At 44.8% G+C, this 21,176-nt stretch overlaps 2 protein-coding genes across 11 annotated transcripts in view; one reads left to right on the top strand and one right to left on the bottom strand.

The window, feature by feature from the left end:
• Nucleotides 1-451: 451 nt before the first annotated feature.
• On the bottom strand, nucleotides 452-11,009 carry haspin (histone H3 associated protein kinase). The gene is made up of 15 exons (XM_031876346.1): nucleotides 10,529-11,009; nucleotides 9,571-9,714; nucleotides 9,114-9,266; nucleotides 5,900-7,793; nucleotides 5,199-5,343; nucleotides 4,939-5,090; nucleotides 4,638-4,826; nucleotides 4,107-4,192; nucleotides 3,865-3,927; nucleotides 3,691-3,782; nucleotides 2,720-2,799; nucleotides 2,288-2,376; nucleotides 1,521-1,663; nucleotides 1,301-1,403; nucleotides 452-709 (listed from the first exon to the last, which is right to left on the bottom strand). Exons 1-15 carry the CDS (start codon nucleotides 10,687-10,689, stop codon nucleotides 508-510), a joined length of 3,696 nt encoding a protein of 1,231 aa, XP_031732206.1. The 5' UTR covers nucleotides 10,690-11,009; the 3' UTR covers nucleotides 452-507.
• A 2,200-nt stretch (nucleotides 11,010-13,209) lies between these two features.
• The window catches only part of apbb2b (amyloid beta (A4) precursor protein-binding, family B, member 2b), a 46,607-nt gene continuing 38,640 nt past the window's right edge, over nucleotides 13,210-21,176 (top strand). For 4 of the 10 annotated variants that reach the window (XM_031876286.1, XM_031876290.1, XM_031876293.1 and 1 more), the window contains exon 1: nucleotides 13,210-13,396. The gene's annotated coding sequence lies outside the window, so the exon portion shown is untranslated. Of the gene's footprint in view, nucleotides 13,397-13,419; nucleotides 18,292-21,176 lie in introns of those variants that run through there. The other 6 variants (XM_031876291.1, XM_031876289.1, XM_031876292.1 and 3 more) reach the window with 3 other exon arrangements.

Here is a 21,176-nt window from a genome sequence, read left to right on the forward strand (position 1 = left end):
TATATATATATATATATTAGTCTATTAAATGTCTTCAAATTCCTTGATCAACAAAGACAAAAAAAACAGTACCTAGAGAGCTTTTAGCATTTTTTGGTTTATAATCAATTTGAATGATTTTGAATAAATGTTATTTTAATAACCGTTGGAAATTAATTTCTGTCTATAGACTTATTATAAATCAACAAATCACTTCGGTACTAGTCTAGAGTTGCTAAAATCGGGATCTCAATACCACTTTTAGATTGGGGTAAAAACCAGGTAAAGAATTTATTGAGTAAGACTTTGTTTTCTGCATATATACAGTATTTAAATAACTTAAACAGTTATTTTAAAAAATGTGCAGCTAATGCAAGAACAGGCATTAAAGAAGCTTGAAAATATAAAATGTAAGACACATGAATACATCATTTCCAAAGGGTTATTTTAATAACCTTTGTAAACACTGTACATTAAAGGAGATCACTAACAGTCTTGACATGGATGATGGAGGCAGACGCTATCAGACTACTGAAACATGGGGCAGGTCTGCAGCGCCTCGGTGGCAGAGCCGTACTGGAGGACGTTGTCATGGAAGCCAGTGAGCTCCTTTCGCATGCCCTTGATGCCCCTCCCTCCCACGCCCCGGTACTTCATGGAGAGCAGCTTGGAGCACAGGTAGTGGAGCCACAGCACGTTGGTGTGGGGGTGGTAGTTACTCCAGTTATTCCTGAGACAAGCACAGTGTTCACAAGTCAGAGATGCTACTTTAACACGCATACGTACATATATTACACACAAGAAATGAGACTGATGAAGTCTGTTTACAGCAATAATTCAACATTTAAGGGAGTGATGCAGATGTCGTATAAGTCTCTAGTAGAGACCTGCCAATCACAAGGTAGTCCCGCCCTAAAGCATACCCTGCTTTATGGTCTGTTTGACTCTAAATGGACCATAATTTACTAAGTGAACATCATGCTGTTTTGAAGAAGACTTGAAACTAGAGATTGAGACCATGAACTCATGTTTACATTGTTTACTGAGCGTTTAGAATTTCCTTACTAAACAGCTGACTTGTACTTCTTGACATGTTGACTGAGCCGAAGTCAAATCAATAAGAAAACAGTTTTTGGCTCCGTTACACTCCACATTCAATCCGTCATTACACGTGTAGAAGAAGATCTAGTTCTTTTTATATGTGTATTGTGACTCCTTCACAGAACAGAGACTCCAGTTACATGGCTATCGGGTCAAGATCAGCCTCAATATTAATGCACACAGAGGGATTCACAAATCTGACTCTGGAACAGACACTGACCCATTCTCCTGTCTCATCAGTCTGTAGATATCGAACTGGTAATCTCCCCGGCCCATGAAGAGCTCCTCGTCATTGGAGATATCACAGGACACCGTCAGACCATCTGGAAAGAGCAAAATATTAGAATACCATTAGTATCATCGTATATATTATTATTATTACTTTTCAGCGTTATAACAGGGCACAAAGTCTGACGAGAGGGAGGCGAAAAATATCTCACCGATTTCCAGTCTGGAGAGAGAGTAGTCGATGATGCGGACCAGCACTCCTTTGGTGTCCAGAGAGTGGGCTGTTCCATTCAGGAAGAAGCTCCCCTTCTTCTGCTTGGTGGTTTTGACCAGCACGTTGCCCCAGTGGAGGTCCCTGCAGTCAACAGAGGCATCAAAAGGAATGTGTCCAACTAAAAGGACAGTTCGCTTGTCATTGGACGTTTCACAAATCATATCTGGTTGAGTGGCGTGAGCTACCTTCTACTCTCAATCAATCAATCAAATCATCGTTCAGTCGTAATAAAAAGTTATGGTGACACAATCTCGTGAATCAATTTGATTTGATTGCTTCGTGGATCCATTAAAATCAGAAATCAAGTGGGGGTCATTATGAGCTTTGTGTCACGAACAGTTACAAATGTTGGTCATTAATCAATTAGTCGAACGACATAAAAACATATTCAGCAAACTTTTGAACAAACTGTTTCATTGTTTTGGTCACTTTTTAAGCAAAAACTATTCCAGTTACATCTTCTCTAACGTGCACATTTGCTGGTTTTCTACATCTTTTATGACAGTAAACCGACATATGCATTTTGGACTTTAGGTCGGACAAAATAAGACATTTGAATGCATCACTTTGGACTTTCATAGACTGTATATTAAACACTGTGTCTCGTCCTGCTCGGTGTGCCCAAGGCCTGATGCACGCAGACATTACATGTGCTATAATGTCTATATGTGTGTGTGTGTGTGTGTGTGTGTGTACACACTCTACCTGTGTTCAAAGTGTAGCTCCTGCTCAGCAACAGCCAAGGCAGCAGTGACCTGATGAAGGATGCTCTTGGCCACCGCCAAAGACGCCAGCTTGACGACACAATGAAGACTTGAATTAAAGACCCCACATGCACTCTCAGGCCACAATGAAAACTGAGATCAAATACAGCTTTTCATATACATAATACTGTATGAAGTTAAGCATTTCTTTCAGATGCTCAGCATCTTCAATCTTTCAGCAGTTCCTTCGGCATGCATATTTAACTTGAAGTTGTAATGCAGTGTCTTTATTAATGTTTGAGCACATTACAGCTGGTGTACTAGTGTAATGAGCTACATCTGGTGTGATGAGAGCAGAGTGTTCTATTTGAGGGAAGAGTGCTTGAATCTCTGGCTACAGCAGTGAGAGTTTCTGCTGATGCAGCGTGCCTACCGCTCCATTGCTGTTCTCTAGGTCGGCGCCTCCGAACTCGAACTCCAGGATTATGAATAACTGATCCGTTTGGAAGAAGTCTAAGCAGAGAGAGAGAGAGCGAGAGAGAGAGACCTGATGAAATAGACAGACCTGATCCTATTGAGACTTTTGTCCCCTGTTAAGGCGGACCATGCCGTGAAAGCATACACTGTATATTAGGAGTGGGCTCAGTCAGCGTACCGCTGCACGTTGGTTTGTGGACGGCCATTTTGAAGTTTGAGTTCAACATTTTGCCTGACATCATTTTGTTTTGTTTTTAGCAACTAGAAGTGACACGAGAGAGTGGAACCAAGTACAACCGAACGCTGAACTCCACCAACAGATTACATTGTGGAAGTAATGTTTCCTCTCAGATGTATATTGTAGTATTTACCGTCTACTTCTCTCTGATAGTTCACAACAATTAATCCAGAAATCTGCTATGATCTCCTTTGGAATATCTCTCACCGATATCGCTCACATGCCATATTGAAATTCTGGGTGGGAAAGCTTGACAGGCCTAGCAACAGTAACCAAGGGGAGGGACCAAATAACAACTCCCAGACCGGTGTTAGTAACCTGTCAGTCACAAAGTAGCCCCGCCCTAAAGCATACCCTGCTTTATGTTCTATTTGACTCTAAATGGACCATCATTTACTAAATGAACATCTTGCTGTATTGAAGAAGACTTGAAACTAGAGATTGAGACCATAAACTCATGTTTACAATGTTTACTGAGGTAATAAATCAAGAGAGAAGTAGAGTCATTTTCTCATAGACTTCTATACAATCTGACTTCTTTTTACAACCAGAGGAGCCAGAAGAGAGAATGATAGTTTAAAGCACTTCTGCGTGGGCTTCTCTTTTCAGACCCGAATAGTCGAGTTCCTTCAGCCGCTGCAACCTAAAAGACATGTTGACATACGGGACCAGGCTTTCCTCTCACTGACCTGGTCGGTCATTCTCGGAGCCTTTCTGCTGGTCGAAGATGTCCCAAGCATTCAGGAACTCTGGAGGGTAGCGGCCCTGAACGCAGTGGAGTCTGTGAGGGAACAATTCGAGTCACATTAACAAACCCACTGAGGCGCTAACGGACGAAAAACAGGAAACCAGAGAGTCCTTACTCGTTGAGGCCGATAAATCCGTGAGTCTTGTTCTGCTGCTTCTCTTTGAGGCTGCTCAGCTCCCTGGCAGAAACAGAAACACACACACACACACACACACACACACACACACACACACACACACACACACACACACACCGTTCCCCATCATTGGGTTTCACTTAACTGAAACATTCAGACCTTATGACTCCGCTCCCCCTTATATTATGGATCCCAGCAAAACTACTCCACGTACTACTCACTTTGAGATAATTATCTCATGGAGAATCTCTCCGAAGGTCTTCTGGTCCTCTCCGTTCACCTTCTCGCTGCCCTCTACTGGAATGATCTGCCAAGACAAGAGCCACTGTTTAGAAGCACAATACACAGACGCTCATATATTTTCATTAAACTTCTATAGCAAATATTTAATATTCTTTTTTTGTATTACTCTTTTCCCGGGAAACCCAAACACGTGATAAAATAACTCAAGGAGCGCTCGCTGGGTTTTGCCCCCTGGAGCTTCAGAGCGTTTCCCACAGCCTTCTTCAGCAAATGACGTACACTCAGATGTCGTCAACCGTTTGCCATCATGTGACCGCACGTAGGTCATGAGATGACACCTGAGCTCATTCACTGAAGGCGAACAAGAAATGCAGTCAAAAGCTCCGGAAAACGCCAGTAAGTGAACCTTGAGTTTGTAATATTATGTCACAAACATTTCTGAAATTGCAACCTAGCCTAACACACAAAGTAATGCACACAAACACACACATTGATGAAAACATACATACTTTGAGTGCTACAATGGCTCCTGAGGCGTTGGTGGTGGAGAAGACCTCACCGAACGTCCCCTCGCCTACCTTCACACACATTTTCATACGTTGAGGGAGAACGCACTCCTCCCACGGCAGAGGGCGCGGCTGGCCACACTCAGCACACACCTTCTCTACGTCTGACAGATCCACATCCTCACACGCAACCTGTGGCAACAAGACATGAGGGAGAAGACGTGTAACAACTTATTCAAACAGCCAAACGCCAAACGCTGAAAATCGGGACTCTTATGTGTGTGTGTGTGTGTTTGTACTGTACCGGGGAATTGGTGCTCAGCAGCTCTGGCCGCAGGCGTTTGTTGAGCGGCGTTCGAAAGGGTGTGGCAAAGAGGTCCTGACTGACGTCGGTCAACATCGCTCGTCGAGATGAGCCTGGCGCCGCCGGACGTAAACTGCTTGGAGTGACTAGCACTGAGGAGAAAGAATTTTGCTGTATTGAAAACGTACCGAACCGTGGCACCACTGTATTGTATTGAACCGAACCGAATAACAACGTAAATGTGCACGTGTGTGCGTTACCCTTGTTCTTGCGATGAACAGAGAGGGCGGCCTTGAGCCGACTCCAGGTGTGTGTGTTGGGCGTCAGGTCAGCCAGCAGAGACGACAGGTTGAGGCGACTGGCTTTCAGCGGAGTGGAGAAAGTCATGGCACCCCCCAGACACTCCTACACATGGGACAGATAGCACAGTTTGTCAACAACGCCACAGCTCCACCCGTCTCTTTACATGCCGCCGCCCCCCAAGCTATTAACATTCAATTGCAGTTGAAGTACAAGCACAAAACAATACCCACCTTAAACCAAAAATCTGATTACGGCATCACATCAAATGCACATGTGTAAAAATCACTGATGACTTATTCTACTCTTTACAGGTACGTACAATAAGTCTTTCAGTATTGTCTAAGAAAACACATATTTGATAAATCAGTTGGTGTTTAAACATGTATTTTCACCATAAAACCTGCAGAAAGCCACAGGACGAAACATCAAAGTGATGATAAATGTCCTCTTTATCAGGAATATGCATATAAAGAAATACCGCCACCTGAAAAGATGAATAGGGACCCTGCTGATTGAATTTGCCACAACCACATTGTTAAAGCCTACAGGTGAACTGAAACACCTTTTCTGTTCAATTCTTTTTCTTTTGTCAATAACCAAAACGGTCAATTAATGTGTCGAAAGTGAGTGAACGTGTTTGTGTGCATGCTGTTCTCACCCGTGGCTGTGTGTGTTGTGTGGAGATGAGCTCGGTGATGCTGCAGTCCGCTGCCCTGCTCCTGAACGCGCTTGTGCTGCCATTGTTCTTCCAGCGGCTCACGCTCAGACCGCTCACACACACCTTCCTGGTCGTCCCGGGCCGGTCCGTCGACGTGCTCCTCCTGGTCTTCTTTTCTTTAGCAGCTGGATGTGTCTTTTTTTTTCCTTTGCGGGGAACGTGGCAGGAGCTCTTTGCTTCTTCTTCGGCGATCTCGTCTCTGGAGCTAGTTGAGAGTCTCTTTGCGATGTAGACAGAAGTTTCTTTGCTGCGGCAATTGGCATCACTCTCAGGCTGGTGGTCGCCGGCCGAGCCCGGCCCGTCTGTGGGGGATTTGAGTGCGGCGTCTTTGAAATGCAGAATTTCCTTCAGCTGTGACGGAGTTACTCTCTTCACCTCAACGAGGACTTTGTCATTTAGACATTTCTCCTTCAGCATCGTCGCGAGCGCCGCTGCCTTTCCCCCTGTTTCTGCGTGATTAGACCGTGTCTGCACCGCCAGACCACTGGTGTTTGTTGACAACGTCATTCTCTCTGTGATTTCTCCTGAAAGTATGACGTCTTCTGGGTCTTCCGAGTTATGTGTATGGTCATCTTCGGACATGTTTGCGTGGGACAAAGTCATTTTTTGGAGCTGAACTGTGCAGTTCTTAGAAAGACGTTCGCCCTTAACTGCTACAGCAGACGGTGTTTGCACAGAGCTGCTGCTAATCGACTTGTCAGCTGGTAAATGTGCGCCCATGACAAACTCAACGCTGCAGTCGTTGTGGTGGGTAGATTTAACATAAAGTACTGATGCCGACTGCTCCATGGATTCCTGTGTGCGCGAGTGTTCGGCTGATAGTGAGGCATTCATGCTTTGACCGTCAGTCACCGAAGCCGCGTGTTCAGAAGACTCTAAACTATTTACTGAGTCTACACAATCATGGATTTTACTGTTGCTCACAGATAAATGGAGACGAAATGGTTCGGAAGACTGCGGGATTTCAGCTGAGCTTGAAAGTCCCAAACAGGAAGAGTAGGCCGTTTTGCCGCATAGCTGCGACATGGCGAGCTTGTCCAACCGTTCCAGCTGCGCGGTGCAGCTCTGGGTCAGACACCTCTCCTTCAGAGCATCTGTAAGCCACTCTAACCCTGCTGCTGCCGACACGAAACGACTGCTGCGTTCACCTTCTGTCGAGAGCAGAATCACACTTGGCGACCCCCCGACATTCTTGGTTCTTGTGTCTTCCTCGCTGCAGTGACGTCTCTTGTTGGAGCTCGTGGGCTCCATAAACAAATCACCGGAGAGGTCTTTGTGGCGATGCAGGCCTGGCTCTTGCTCACTGACGCACGACCGCAGCTTCTCCTCAGAACGAAGCCAGCTGGGTGGTGCAGAAAGTGATGGGGAGCCGGGCTGCCCTGGCAAATCCACGTCTTCTTGGAATGTGCTCAAGACACCTATGCAACTCACAGACATGGATGGCGGGCTGGAGGATTGGTCGTTGTAGGACGGGGGTTTAAGGCGTGGCCGTTGGCTGAAGGAGCCCGCCGAGGGGGTGGAGCAATAGATGGGTTTCCTGGGGTAGGGCCCGAGACTGTGATCCGTCAACTCGTTGAGGGAAATCTCTTGGCAAGGGTTGGTGGCAAAGCCGGCTACCCCCGCAGTGTTCACCGAATTCTCCGCACTCGACACCAAAAACGCTAGGGGGGCCCTTCTCCTGGTGGGCTGAACAATTCTCCTGGAACCGAAAGCCCTGGATGTAAAGTCTTCTGAAGAGTTGAGTGTGTTGTTAGATGATTTGGGGAGTTTGGGTTTGGTGGTAGCAGCACGTCTGCGGCGGGTTACAAAGCGGCCCGCAGAAGGAAGATGACCACTAAAGGAAACAGAAAAAAGGAGGAAGAAAGCTAATGACTACATTAGCTAATGACTACATGAATGTAGTAACCTTGCATGTTTTCAATAAGCCGAAGCAGCCTCTTGTCTAATGATGTTGCAATGCAGCAAGTTGAGCCAAGTTAAACTTAAAAAAGCAGCTGCCCTCTGGTTCAAACCATTGTTCGTATATAAGAAGTGGACGTAGTCATCGTGACATCATTACATTACATTACAGTCATTTAGCAGATGCTTTTATCCAAAGCGACTTACAATTCAGATTATATCACATTTCTACACCGTAGGCACAGCGACAGGAGCAATTTTGGGTTTGAGTGTCTTGCTCAAGGACACATCAACATTCAACCCGAGGATCGAACCACCGATCTTCTGATTGAAGGACGGCCATGCTATCCACTTAGCCACAGTCGCCACGTCACCCATTAGTTTGTGGACTGCGTTTTGAAGCTTTGAGTTGGGTATTTTGGCCATCCCAATCTTGGTTTTTTGCAACCAGTGAACGGATGTGACCATATTTGGACTGAGGAGAAGTGACGTAGAGATGCCGTCGACGGCTCTGGTACCGGCAGCGGCCTGTCAATCACAAGGTAGCCCCACCCTAAAGCATACTCCACTTTATGGTCTATTTGACTCTAAATGGACCATACTTTACTAAATGAACATCATGCTGTATTGAAGAAGACTTGAAACTAGAGATTGAGACCATAAACTCATGTTTACAATGTTTACTGAGGTAATAAATCAAGAGAGAAGTAGAGACATTTTCTCATAGACTTATATACAATCTGACCTTTTTTTTTGCAAACAGAGGAGTCGCCCCCTGATGGTCAGTAGAGAGAATGCAGGTGTAAGACACTTCCGCATTTGCTTCACTTTTCAGAACCAGAGGTTGCCGCCTGGTTCAAATGAATGAGTGATCTGCTTATTTTTTCATACAGAGCCGAACCTGATCTGAACGCAGCCTTAGGTGGCAGATACTCTTCAGCTGATTAATGAGGGGATCAAAAGACTGACTGGCTGAAGACTTACTTTTTATCTCTCTTCATTTGAACTGAAGACAAATGTGATTTAAAGGCATTGACATTTGATATTGCTTTTAAATGGCAGCCCTAGATCCGAGATCCAAAACTGTTGCATTCACAATGAATGGTGGGTATTGTAAAAACTGAAGAAAACAGTTGGATCTGCTTGAAAGTCCTCTGTTATTACCAGTAATGTCAAAAAAAAATAGAACCACAATTCGCTGTACATGCTGACAGCCCTTTATGTTTACATAATGTGTTCTGCTCCGAGCACACACCTGGCTGTACTGCTCTGCTGGGCGGGCTGACGGCGGGGAGGAGAGGTCCTGCTGATGGTCCCCTCATCACTGGTGGTGTCCATCAGACATAACAGCGCTTTTCCCTTGGCAGGACGCACTGCCCGACCACTGGCGACACTAGTCTTCTTCACTCTGACAATAAAAAAAAGAAGATTAAGACCAACTGATGAGCAAGAGAGGGCATTGAGCAAGTGGGTCAGGAAAAAAAACTGAATACTAGGACTTTAAATGGCGCAAAGAAACTCAAGATCTTTTGTCTATGCTGCGGTGCACGAAATATCATAAAACCTTGTAGTGTAATGAAATCCGATTCCTAAGTAACTGGCATGGTAAGAATCTAAAATTGGTGAAATATCAACAGTTTTCTTGTAACAAAATGCCTATTAATGAAATAATGACATCCTCAAAATTGCCAGCTGCATGTTTGTTCACAGACCTGGTGGTCTTGCTCTGCTGAGCAGGCTGAGGACAGGAAGGAGAGGGTGCGTTCTCCTCGTCACAGCTCCTCTCAGCCAGACACAGCATGGCCTTCTTCTTGGCAGGACGGCTCCTTCTAGGACTGGCAACGCTGGTCCTCTCTCTGTGACGAGAAAATCAACACGTCAGTTAGGGGCAGAGAGGATGTGATATCCAACATGAGAGAACATAGGTTAGAAAAATAATTTTAAAACTATGATTCAAAAATAGATTAGATCATCATATATTGGCAAATTTCTCTTCTTTTTTTAAATCATCGCTTGGCAGAAACACGCATTAAATCTGGTTGGTAAAGGACTGAGCTGGAGTGTTAATAAATGACATGCCTGCACTGCAGTTATGTGTGTATTATCAGCTGACGCTGACACACAGTATGAGCAATATCAACTGATATATGTGTATCGACATATCTGTGATAAGCAAAATAAATCTGCGTGAACATCAGTCCATACTAGTGCCAGGTGAATCCCCACTTTAACAGTAAATCATATTTCATCGTTTGAAACTATTAAACATATCTATATCATCACTATCAACATTGCTGTACACACCGTCATTATCCACCATTCTCATGTTAGCAACCGGCTACAATATCTATTTCAAATTGCACTCTTGCGCAACTCTATTGCAGTTTACACATTTCATAGAATATAAAGACACTATTTTAACAACTATTTGTATGTCTGTACATAGTACTCTAATATTTTTAGTAGTCAAACGTTTATGTTGACATTTGTTGTCCTTGTTTTTAGCCGAATGTTCACATCTGTGTAACAAAACACAGTCAGAAACCTTGTATTCTGATGTGGGTCAGGTTAGGTAGAGTCTGACTTGAAGAAAGCCATTAAAACTCAAGTATTCAGCCTTAAACCTAAACGTGTGACGCCCTTCCTGACTACCGTGGCTCGTGAACGTACCTCTTCCTCGTAGGTTTTGCGGGTTCAAACACGGAGCTGTCGCCGTCTGTTGAGCGCGTGCTGTCGAAGGCCTGGTTACGGTTCTCTGGGGAGATCCAGGCGGACAGCTTTCGCCTCTCCTTGCCGTACGTCTTCAAAAATAACGGCTTTAAAGGCTTCATACTTGAAATTACAGACGTAACGGTGCCATTAATCCAAATTTATATTATGTCGACGAGTGTTCAAGCGCATTTAGCTAACGTTACTAACCCAGATGAGACCAACGTTAACATTTGAGAGTCAAGTTTAGCCAGGTAGCTCAACCTTTTGCTAACTATATAAACGCCTAAACAACACTGATCGACAAAACTCAATGAGACACTATTTAAGTAGCTGTTTAAACCATTCCATGATTAATTCCGTTATATATTCCGTTTTTTTTGTATCTTTTTCATTATTATCCCGAAGGAACGAGAATCCGCTGCACCCGCTTCTTGTTCAAACTGCTGGGCACCGATGATTGGTCAAAAGCCGGTGAGGATATTAGCACAGCGCCACCTGGCGGATTGGAGTAGTTACAATTTGGATTATGAAGGAGAGAGGACGGAACAGCATCTCTTATTAGTGTATGAAGTTGAAGTAGTAGGCCTAAAATGTTGTTTAGCCAATAGTTATTTTAGTTAGTGCTCTACAATAGGGACTCAAATTCGACACAAAGGGGAACACATTTATGTGGCCAATAGTGTGAATGTATTCCTCTGACACACAGCCTGACCACAATAGACAATGCAGTACTTACGTCTAACCACCAGGTGTCACCATTTTATTAAACTGTACTGCCCTTTACTGTATGAGTGGGCAATTGCATCAGAAATGAAACAGGGCTACCTCTAACGCCAGTTTTCATGAATCTTATTGGCCCCACGAGACTGTAATGTAAAATTACATTAGCATGCATATATTAGCAAGGACGGCTAACAGAAATGTGGTGGCTAGTTTTAGAGGTCACTAGGATTCATCATAAGGATGACAAATGTCTGTACCACTTTCCATTTCAGAATCAGAATCAGAATTCATATTTCCTTTAATGTTTCGACTTTAAAAAAAAGTAATCTGTGATGTGTTTTTTAAATGCACGTGCTGCTGCTTGTGTAATGCACCACCGTGCACATACACCGTGCTAGACCTCTTCACCCTCCGTCCAAACTGGACTCTGTCCTTTCAGATTTCCACACGTTTCTAAAGGGTCATTACTTTGTGGTTTCTGCACTTTTAAGCGGTTAATTACAAATCATGCAGCCCATAGAGTGTTGCCAATTATGTGGTCAAAGCAAAGTGTTGTACGATTAGTTTAATCCCTCGCCTCACCTTCCAGGCACCAATTGCTTCCTGTTCATTTCTGTATATGAAAATCATCTAGAGCAGACTTGAAAGAAGCTCAAAGGCCTCACCAAATCCCTGTCTCATATAGGCACACGTAATAAAATACCATACGCCTTTAAAGTGTTCGGCCTGATGAGATGTGATGCAACTCTTGTTTTCAGCAAGGAGAGGGCAGGAAAGATATTTATCATAAAGTGCACACAATGCATCCAGTCCAGCCCTTTGAGACTTGAATACTACCAGGTTTAAAGTCTTCACTTTAAGTTCCTTTATGAAAGGGAGTAACTGAACAACACATTAATTAATTTCAGCCTTTATTGCTGAGCAGCGAATCCTGTTAAATCTAATTTCACCCAAACAACAGATGTGCTCATTTCATTGGGGAAATCGGATATGAATGTTGCTTTATCATCCATAAATGTATTACTAATTACTCTTTACATTAATATTATCATTATTAGATAACGCTGTTATTTAATAATGTTACAAACTAATTATAGTGTCTGTATCTGCGCTGACTTTGGGTTTGTCAGTTATCACATTGAGAGTGTGAATCCTTTGATGTTTTGGAAGACATTTCAATCTCCCGTCCGACCACACTGATTGTTCCTGACTTTTCTAATTAACAATATTTTGTTCAAAATAAAACTACAACAGCAACATTATGTTTCTACATTGTGTCTTATCATTGCAATGCTGCTGCGTGTTCTACTGCTACTGTAAGTTGACTGTATTCTGTTATCTTGTGTTTATATATTAGCCTAAATATCTGTATATCACATATTGATATCATATTTATAGTTATTTGTTCATATAATATCAATGTTATTGTCACATTTTGCTTGATTGCAATTATTATACTCGCATACAACTGTATCTGGAAGAATATATTTTAAATACAGCTATATAGTGGGTCACTTTGATCTACCAGGAAAACGCTCTCTTGATTTTGAACATATATTTATACACACTGCTCCGAGGTAAGGTATTGTTTATGGATTTGTAACCTATCTGCTATTAATAGGCTTTATAACTCATTTGTAACCCGTTACTATCTATCTGGTCTGCATTGGGATTAATGACGTTTTCTATCTCTATTTTGTTATTTAATCATCATCTAGACTGTTAAAGAATTCTAAATTTTCTAAATATTTTGCAAATGTCCTTCATTCTCTTTGATTACTTACATTAAATTATTATTTTTTAGCACCACTAGAAGATGAAGTACATTAGCAGCAGGCAGTAAAGGGAGTTAGAAAAAAACTCAGAGGAGCGTTTGCTTCCGGAGCAGCGTCCCCCGGTTCCCCCTGTCGGAGAACAGCGGCATCTGGGAGGGAGGAGAAAAGGAACAAGCCGAGAGAAAACGGAGGGGAGGAGAGACACACAGACAGGAGCGCAGCGGACTGTGGAGAGGAGGTGAGCGGTGTGGTATGCCGACAATTTCAGCTCGAACACGGGGAGCTGTTGTGGTCGCAGTCGTCCCCCGCCTTGAATTGGAGTGGAAACGTGAGTTTAACTTTCCATATTCTTCCCGACGCGACGCATTGCTTTGGCGTCTGAAGGGCCCTGCTGTGTTGCGAACGAGTCGGGATGGTGGGGGGGGAGGATACCGAGAGGCTGCGGCGGCAGATGGGGGTATTAACAGGACCCAGCGCGTGTGTACCTTTTTTAGTTAATGCTTGGAATATTTTGGCGACCGAGTTGTCACGTAGTGTCGTGGAATGCGACGGTTGTTCTGTGAGAACGGCCGTTGTTGGAACGTTGTCGCGAGCGGCCAGCCGTTGACCACGGCTACTACAAGGTTAGCTAACTACAAGTCCACCGCTATGTTGGGATTCTAATGTATGGAAACAACAGAGCTGTACAGTGACATTTGTGAAAGCTCGAGATTCTTAAACTGTGTTATGTGAAGGGCCTATCTGCTGGTAAGTAGTAGTAAGTAATAAACTAACTACTAGCTACTTCACCAGAAGTTAATCAAGCAGACTAAATAGAAATCGTTTCATTACACGTCTAACCATCAACACCTTCATATACAGTAGCTACCTGTCATAATGTCTAATTGATAAAAAAAAAAAAGTAAAATTGGTTGTGTTCATTGATTGTCAGACCAAAACCGAAAGATACTGCAATTTCAGTTATATAAAATAGTGAAAATCATTAAACCCCTTAAAATGTGAGAAGTTAGGGTGAAAAAAGAAAATGGATAATCAAAATTGATTGTCATTAGTTTTCTGTGAGTCGACTAATAAAAGTCGACAAACCGTCTGAGCCTGACAGGACGGTTCACCCTGTCCTCTCTAGGCATCTCGTTCAGAGATGCTCCGCGGCTTGTCCTGTGTCTGGCCCCCGTGCGGGTCTCCGTGCTGAGCAACCATTTGAGTATTAAAGAGGTTCATTGAGACACAACCCAGCATGACGGAGGGTGTTCTCATGACTTAGGTGGAATAGTCTGGGGGCTACAGGCCGACACGAGGCTTGTGTTGGTGCATGGTGCTGACTGGCTGGACGCGGCGAGCTAGCTAATCGTTTCCAGCCTTGCTTTGCAAGTTTCTGCCAGGCCCTCGAGATAACATGCCTTGTTTGTTTAAAAAGAAGAGGAAGAAGAAAAATACACGCAGCCACTTAATGTCGTGTTTATGTCTAGAGAATGTTGTGGATAACTTTACGGTTTTTAAATTTCTCAGTAACTTCCACAAGAACCGGGTATGTTGTAGTGAAGGGTGCAAGGACGAGTGGAACCGTTAACGTAGTACATACTGCGTGTGTCTCTGTGTAGGGAGACGGAACACTTAAGTTATTGACAATAACATGAATTAGCGAGGGAACCGTCTGGTTCCGCTCGAGTGCACCACTAGGGTTTCTCTCCAGGTGACACCTTGTTTTGCATGCGTTAAAAAAAAAAGCATAATGAATGCAACCCTATTTAGTGCTACACAATACTGTAAACAGCTAGCACCTGCTGTTTTTTGGGCAGCGGTTGTGGTGGCTTTACAGGGTTTACTCTGTAAATGTGTCACTGAACGCACCACCGGAGTTGAAATGGTGCACTGTCATCTTCTCTCCCTCCCTTCCTCACTCCCTCTCCGTCCAGCCTCCTCGCCCCGCAGGCTTGCTCTTCATCCTGGCCTGGCCTCGTCTGCAGTGTGTTGGTGTGTGTGTTTGTGTATGTATGTGTGTGTGCGCATGTAGAAACATGATGTCATTGCTAATTGCTCAGGGCTCCTGCCCTGTTCAGTTAAGGTTTATATTCTGCCCCTCTCCCCCCACTCTCCTCCTTTCTGCTCTTTTATTATTATTATTATTTCCCTCTTTATTTACTCTCCCTCCCTTTGTAGCATTTTCTACATAGGATTTGCTGAGCAAGGAAAAAGTGACTTGGACATTTATGGGCCGAGTTTTGGTGCCAAGCGCTGCGGTTCTGGTGTGTGTGTGCGGATTTTTTTAGCTTTGGTGTTCTAAAAAGTACCTCGGTTTCAAGATCCCCCCCCCTCTTCTGCCGAGGTAGCCTCTATCACAGAGGAGAGACACGCATGTACACAGTGCGTACAGACGTGGACAGAAATAGCAATGCAGTAATGTAAGCCCTGTGGAGCCGGTTAGCTCGTCAGTCACCCAAAAATACCCAACGATATCTCGGCTAGCCCCAAAAGTGTTCTGCAGATTGGATGTAATTATGTTGGCAAGGCTATAGGTGTGTGTGTGTGCGTGTATGTGTTTGTGTGTATGGGGGGTGTTGGGACTTTCTTGCCTTGCAGCACTAACCCGTTTAACTCTGTGTGTGGTCGAGGTCATGCACAACAGCTGATGAGAGAGGACGGTGAAACCCTGCATGTGGATACAGGCTTGTATGACTGTGTGTGTGTGTGTGAGTGTGTGAGGGATCAGATAAAGAGCGTGGAGATCCGTTATCAGCACCCTGCTTCCCCTGTGAAACAACACCACTGGTCCGCCCTTGACCAAACTAGTGTGTGTGTGCGTGTGTGTGTGGGCATGTGCATATTTGCCCGTATACGAGTCCGACCAGATTGGACAGATGATTGATGGAGCAGAGAGTGGATTCGTCCCAGGCTGTCGAGAAAACCAGACTGCGGTTTGTTTGCGTGTGTTTGTCTGCGTGTGTTTATGTGTGTTGTTGCCAATCTCTCTCTCTCTCTCTCTCTCTCTCTCTCTCTTCACTTTCAGCCCCCCCATCGATGCCCCTCAATAGGCGTATTGTGCCCACTGTCAGGCAGGCTGCAGTGAGTGTGTGTGTGTGTGTTGCATTGTTGTTGCAGGGAGCAGACAGCCGTGAGGTGTGTTTGAACAGAGAAGGAGCACAGAGGCCCCGTTCATCCTGTAGGGTGTGAAGCTGAGCGACGGGGCCCCCCCCTTTCTGTCCCGTCTGTCAGTCTCGCTCACGTTTCTTTTGACGTGTTTTCCTGCTTGAGCCGCATCACCTTGTTGTGGCTCAGTTTGACGCTGCACTCTTTCTTCGCGCTCACACTCGTGTGTGTGTGTGTGTGTGTGTGTGCGTGTGTGTGCATGTAACGTGTCGGGCCCCTGGCAGCCCATCGCTGATCGGCTGTCTTCTCGCTGTCAAGTCTGTACGCAGGTTATTCAGATGAGCTGTGGAAGCGGGCGAGGGCAGACGGAGTTTTCTGCTCTTTAAGGGAGCTGTACGCACACACTCTCTTTTGTTTATATGTTTCTGCTCCCGATGTTGTCTTTTCCACTTGGCTGCACTTTCTCACGTACTGTACAGTTCATCACTCCCAGTTCAGCTGCATAAGGGTTTTCTGCCTCCCTCCCTGACTTTCAAACCCATCGTCACACACTGTGAAAGCCCCGAAGTGATGGAACAGGCTGAAAAAGGACAGACTTGGTAGTCTTATCTCCCACCATTGCTGCATTCACCAGGAACCATATACTGTACCTGTTTATGAGAAGTACTCGTCGTGACGTCACCCATTGGTTTGTGTACTCCCTTTTTGAAGCCTTGTGTTCAGCATTTTGGCCTTTCAAATGCTAAATTGACCGATCAAGAATACAATCGACAGAATATTAATAATCGTTAGTTGCAGCTCTACAACGTTCAGTCACAGAGTGAACTTTTCCAGATCAGAGATCAGTTTAGTCAGTAGATTACAGCCAAAACAAAGACATAGGCCGTGTGCTGTATGCCGTGTGAAATAGTACCCCTGCTACATTTCCTGAAGGGTCAAGTTTTACTTCATGAAGTGTATCAATTTGTTCCTGTTTGCGATGGTGCTCTTCTTCTCTGGTGATTTAGCCCCCCCCTCTATAAAACGCTACAGCAAGCCTTGCTCCTAGTTTTTGACAGATCCTCCCTTCTGTCGTGACAATGAACCTTGGGAGCTCAGGATTGTATGATGGTGGTTCCTGCGTGATGAGCGCTCAGGATGACGGGCGACAGGAATGTTGAATCATTGATCTTATTCGTTCCTGACAGACGCCTCCCTTGGGTTCACATCCTGTGGGGGGAGTAGTGATAAGTCAACATCTGTGCTGAGGATGTGATTCATGCGATTGCATAATTTAAAAAAAAATTTGATTAGTTTTGTAGACAAGAATTGAGATGACTTAAACGGTGTAACTTTGATGGAACATGCGGTGCTGGAAATGCTGCGTCAAGCTCGTCCATGAGAGTACTCGGCTGGTATCTGGGGGAAACAACGACGATGGCTTCCACCGGTTGGTCAGGAGAAAGAGACGGCCGCTATGTGAGAGGACGAGAGCGAGGGAGGGGATGGTTTAAAGTATTGGCGAGGGAGCGATGATTGCAGTGGTGTCTGTGGTTCCTTTGGCAGCGAAGGGACATTCCTTTTCTGATGAGTCACCCTCTCTCTCTCTGATATGTTTTCCTTCCTCACATCCCCCCCTCCCCCCCCCTCCCTCCCCTCTCTCATTCTCGGAGCGTCTCTCCTTCTTACTGTCACAATCTCTAGTCATTTTGTCAAAACTTCCAGCCAATCAGATCGGACCGGGCCGCGATATTAGTGCAATCTCGTGGCGTTATCGTGGACTGGCTCGCCACAGGCATTTCTCATGAAATGCGAGATAACAAGGCCACGTTCAACTCACAGTAACACACACACACACACACACATAATCTGAGTTCGAGCTGTGTCGTTTGTGTCTAGACGTCCTCTCGGATGTCCTGTCACATCTCAGCTATATATAGGACCCACAGTCTCGTCACCGCTCCTGCCCTCGCCTCAGATCCGACGGGGGCTTTCTTCACTGAGAAAGGGAGAGGGGTTTCAAAAACAGACTACTGAAGGAGAGAAGAGAGCTGTAACGCTTACAGTCCAATAAGAATCCCTCAGAAACTTTCTCTGCTGATGAAAGAAGCGACGGGAGCTTGCAGCCATCCAAAAATATGGATAACAAGTGAAGAGGTATGTGTGTGTTTGCATTAAACAGGATGTGTGTTTGTGCGTGTGTTGGAGGGAATGTTTGCAGTTTGAAAGAGCAGTTTTGAAATCGCAAGAGTCGCTACTTTAATTCCCACTTCTGCTATTGACAATGCATTACTAAGAGGTAAGAGAAACGTTTTGTCTGGAGACCATTAAATGACAAATGTGTCCAACAGATTTACTCAGCTGTAGCCAATTAGTGGTACTGCCGATCAAGAGGAAAACTCTTGGTTGTTTTGTTAATGCACTCCATGCACGTCCATGTTTGTCATGGTACCCACACGTCACTTATTTAGATATTTAAAAAGATTGTCCGCTCCGCTATGATTCCAATCCTCAGTCGAGTAGCTCCCCAGTTTAACCCTCTGAACCCCAAAACCCGTCGCCAAAACTACACCGTTTATCACAGCCAGAAGCTGTAAAAAACGCCACTATCGTCAGATTTTCATCTTGAATGCATCATGTGTGACGAACGCTTCCGTCAGAAAAAGCAACCGAAGCTAAGCTTAAAATTAGATAGATAGATAGATAGATAGATACTTTATTCATCCTGCAAGGGGAATTTTGTTTAAATTGTGATATTTCATCAACATTTTATTCTACATGTCTCATTTTAAATTTCGCCACAAATAAACCGTTTACTCTAAACATTCCTGTGAAAAAACATTAAAGTCACAACAGTCCCGTGTCATCACATCAGTGAAACTTGGATCTGCAGGCTGCTGAGCACAGAGCATTGAGGAGAGGAGAGGCTGTAAGGAGAGGTTGTCAGAAATCTCAATATATAAAGCACGTGCAGCCCCCATTTTGTTTTTCCAACATCGGTTACACTTTTGGACACTTACCCAAATTTTGGATATATGGATTCCATTGTTTGCCAATTTTTGTAAAATAAATGATCAAAGAAATTCAACTTGAGTTCTCTCTACCTCTAGCCATGGCTGTGCTGTTCTACTTTGCAGTGAAGATTAAGGCCACAGAGAGGAAAATGTGACGGGAGTAAAAAACGCCCCGAAAGTGCTCGAGGTTCAGAGGTTTAATATAATTTTGTCACTATAATGGAACAAGAGTAGGCTGATGGGAACTGAGGAACTTCAGTCGAGTCGACCAAACTTCTTCTGGACCAGACGGCGGTAGGACCTCCTCCACTGTCCGGTGTGACGGACTCTCGGGCTGACAGCTCTGCCAGCAGGACACGCTAGGATTCACAACGTAATCTATGACCAGGACGTGCTCTTTTTTATTTATTCCTCCCACTGTGTGGATATCTGGTACTTCCACATCTGTGACGTTCAAAGGCAGGAAACCGCAAATCTTACTTGTGAAACACGCCGCTGTAACTGAACGGAGGCCGAGAATAACACATTTCTCATTATTGTAGATGAGATCATCAGTGATAAACATTATTATTACATCAGTAATAACATTATAAGAAAAGGGACCACATGCAGAAGACATGGTGACTGGTCATTAGGGGTGGGTGGGGCATACAAATTATGTTATGTTATTAATTCTCAACGCTTACTATCTGCCATAATTTATTATCTATGAATCATCCTAAATTTCATATAATGTGTGTTAGGATTTAATGTGGTCATCATGTTCAGTAGTCAGTGTCGTGCTGCTTCAGATGATCCGTGGCGTCCGCAGTAGGCCTACGGTGGCCTGTGTGGCCCCTCTCTCACAATGCAACGTGTATTGTATGTGGGGAAAGTATAAATACACATGCGCAGAGTGTTGCTTTATTTCACAAATTTGATGACTGGTGGGGCTGACATTGCGTGTTTCAAATTTGATTGGCTACCTGTCGGCCAACACTAGCTTGGAATTGACTGCTCGGCAAGAAGAGGGGAGACTCTTAGCGACCACTAGCGAGTTTGGATTATATTCTCGAGCACAGGTGTGAAACCTTTAATTTGGAGGAGAAATTGGAATTAAATTGTCTCAGTGCCCAACAGCTACTGGATATTATCTTCACTCAAACTGTTGGTAAAATTAACGTCTTCAAATAAAAGGTGGTTAGCATACAAAAGAAGACACCCTTTTTGTTTTCCCTGTCTGCTTTTTGGTGGAGATAGTACTTGGCCGATGACGGCGTTACAACGATTTGTAAAATCTTTCTGAGGGGAGAGAGCAGCGGGACTCCTCTGGGCTACGCTGTGAAACAGGGTTTACGTGGACGGGTGAACGTCGCTGCTCCACCGAGCAGCATGACCATCAGGTGGAGTAGAACCGGATCATGACACGTATTAGACTGTGGAAAATGTGAAGCAGCGCTGCGGGCCCACGACCAGTCGCCGGAGTCTCTGAATCAGAGAGAGACAGAGAAACAGAAACAGAGACAGAGACAGAGAATCATTTGAATGTCAACATGACACTCCAGAACTCTGAACTATGTAAAAACTCTACTGGACGTGGCTGTACTTGTTGCTCCCTGTCTCTACTCCTGGCACAGCTTGTGTGGCCTCAGCATCGCGTCCAGGAAGGAGCCGTCGTCTCATCGCGGTGAAGTCGCGCTGGCCACACGACCGGCTCACGTGTGTCCCACGGAGGGACTGAAATGGGACTTCCCTCCTCTCGCTGCGCTCTGCTCTGTTTCGGCGGGGCGCGCTCTTTTCTTCCCCTCCCTCGACCTCCCCTCACCCACCCACAGGAAGAGAGGGGCTGGGAACCGGGGTGGGGGGGAATAAGTGGGGGGTAGGGGGTAGGATTAACTTGCTACCAAGCTTCCCAAATCCAGGAAATTCATCCCTGGGCTTCTGTTTCTGAAACGTTTCTTTTCTTTTTTCCACACGTCATAGGATTCCAAAGTCTGTGAGAGAGTGTGTGTGTGTGTGTGTGTGTGTGTGTGTGTGTGTGTGTGTGTG

Source organism: Anarrhichthys ocellatus, unplaced genomic scaffold, assembly GCF_004355925.1.
Source record: "Anarrhichthys ocellatus isolate YVR2014 unplaced genomic scaffold, GSC_Weel_1.0 scaffold107, whole genome shotgun sequence".
NCBI classification, from domain to species: domain Eukaryota; kingdom Metazoa; phylum Chordata; class Actinopteri; order Perciformes; family Anarhichadidae; genus Anarrhichthys; species Anarrhichthys ocellatus.

Bases quoted from the DNA above. Each gene is read 5' to 3' on its own strand.
- haspin (XM_031876346.1), bottom strand. From the start codon at position 10,689: ATGAAGCCTTTAAAGCCGTTATTTTTGAAGACGTACGGCAAGGAGAGG. The intron at 5,344-5,899 runs GTGAGAACAGCA...TCCCATGTGTAG, and splicing joins CACAACACACACAGCCACGG to GAGTGTCTGGGGGGTGCCAT. The intron at 5,091-5,198 runs GTAACGCACACA...CTTTCTCCTCAG, and splicing joins TGTTCATCGCAAGAACAAGG to TGCTAGTCACTCCAAGCAGT.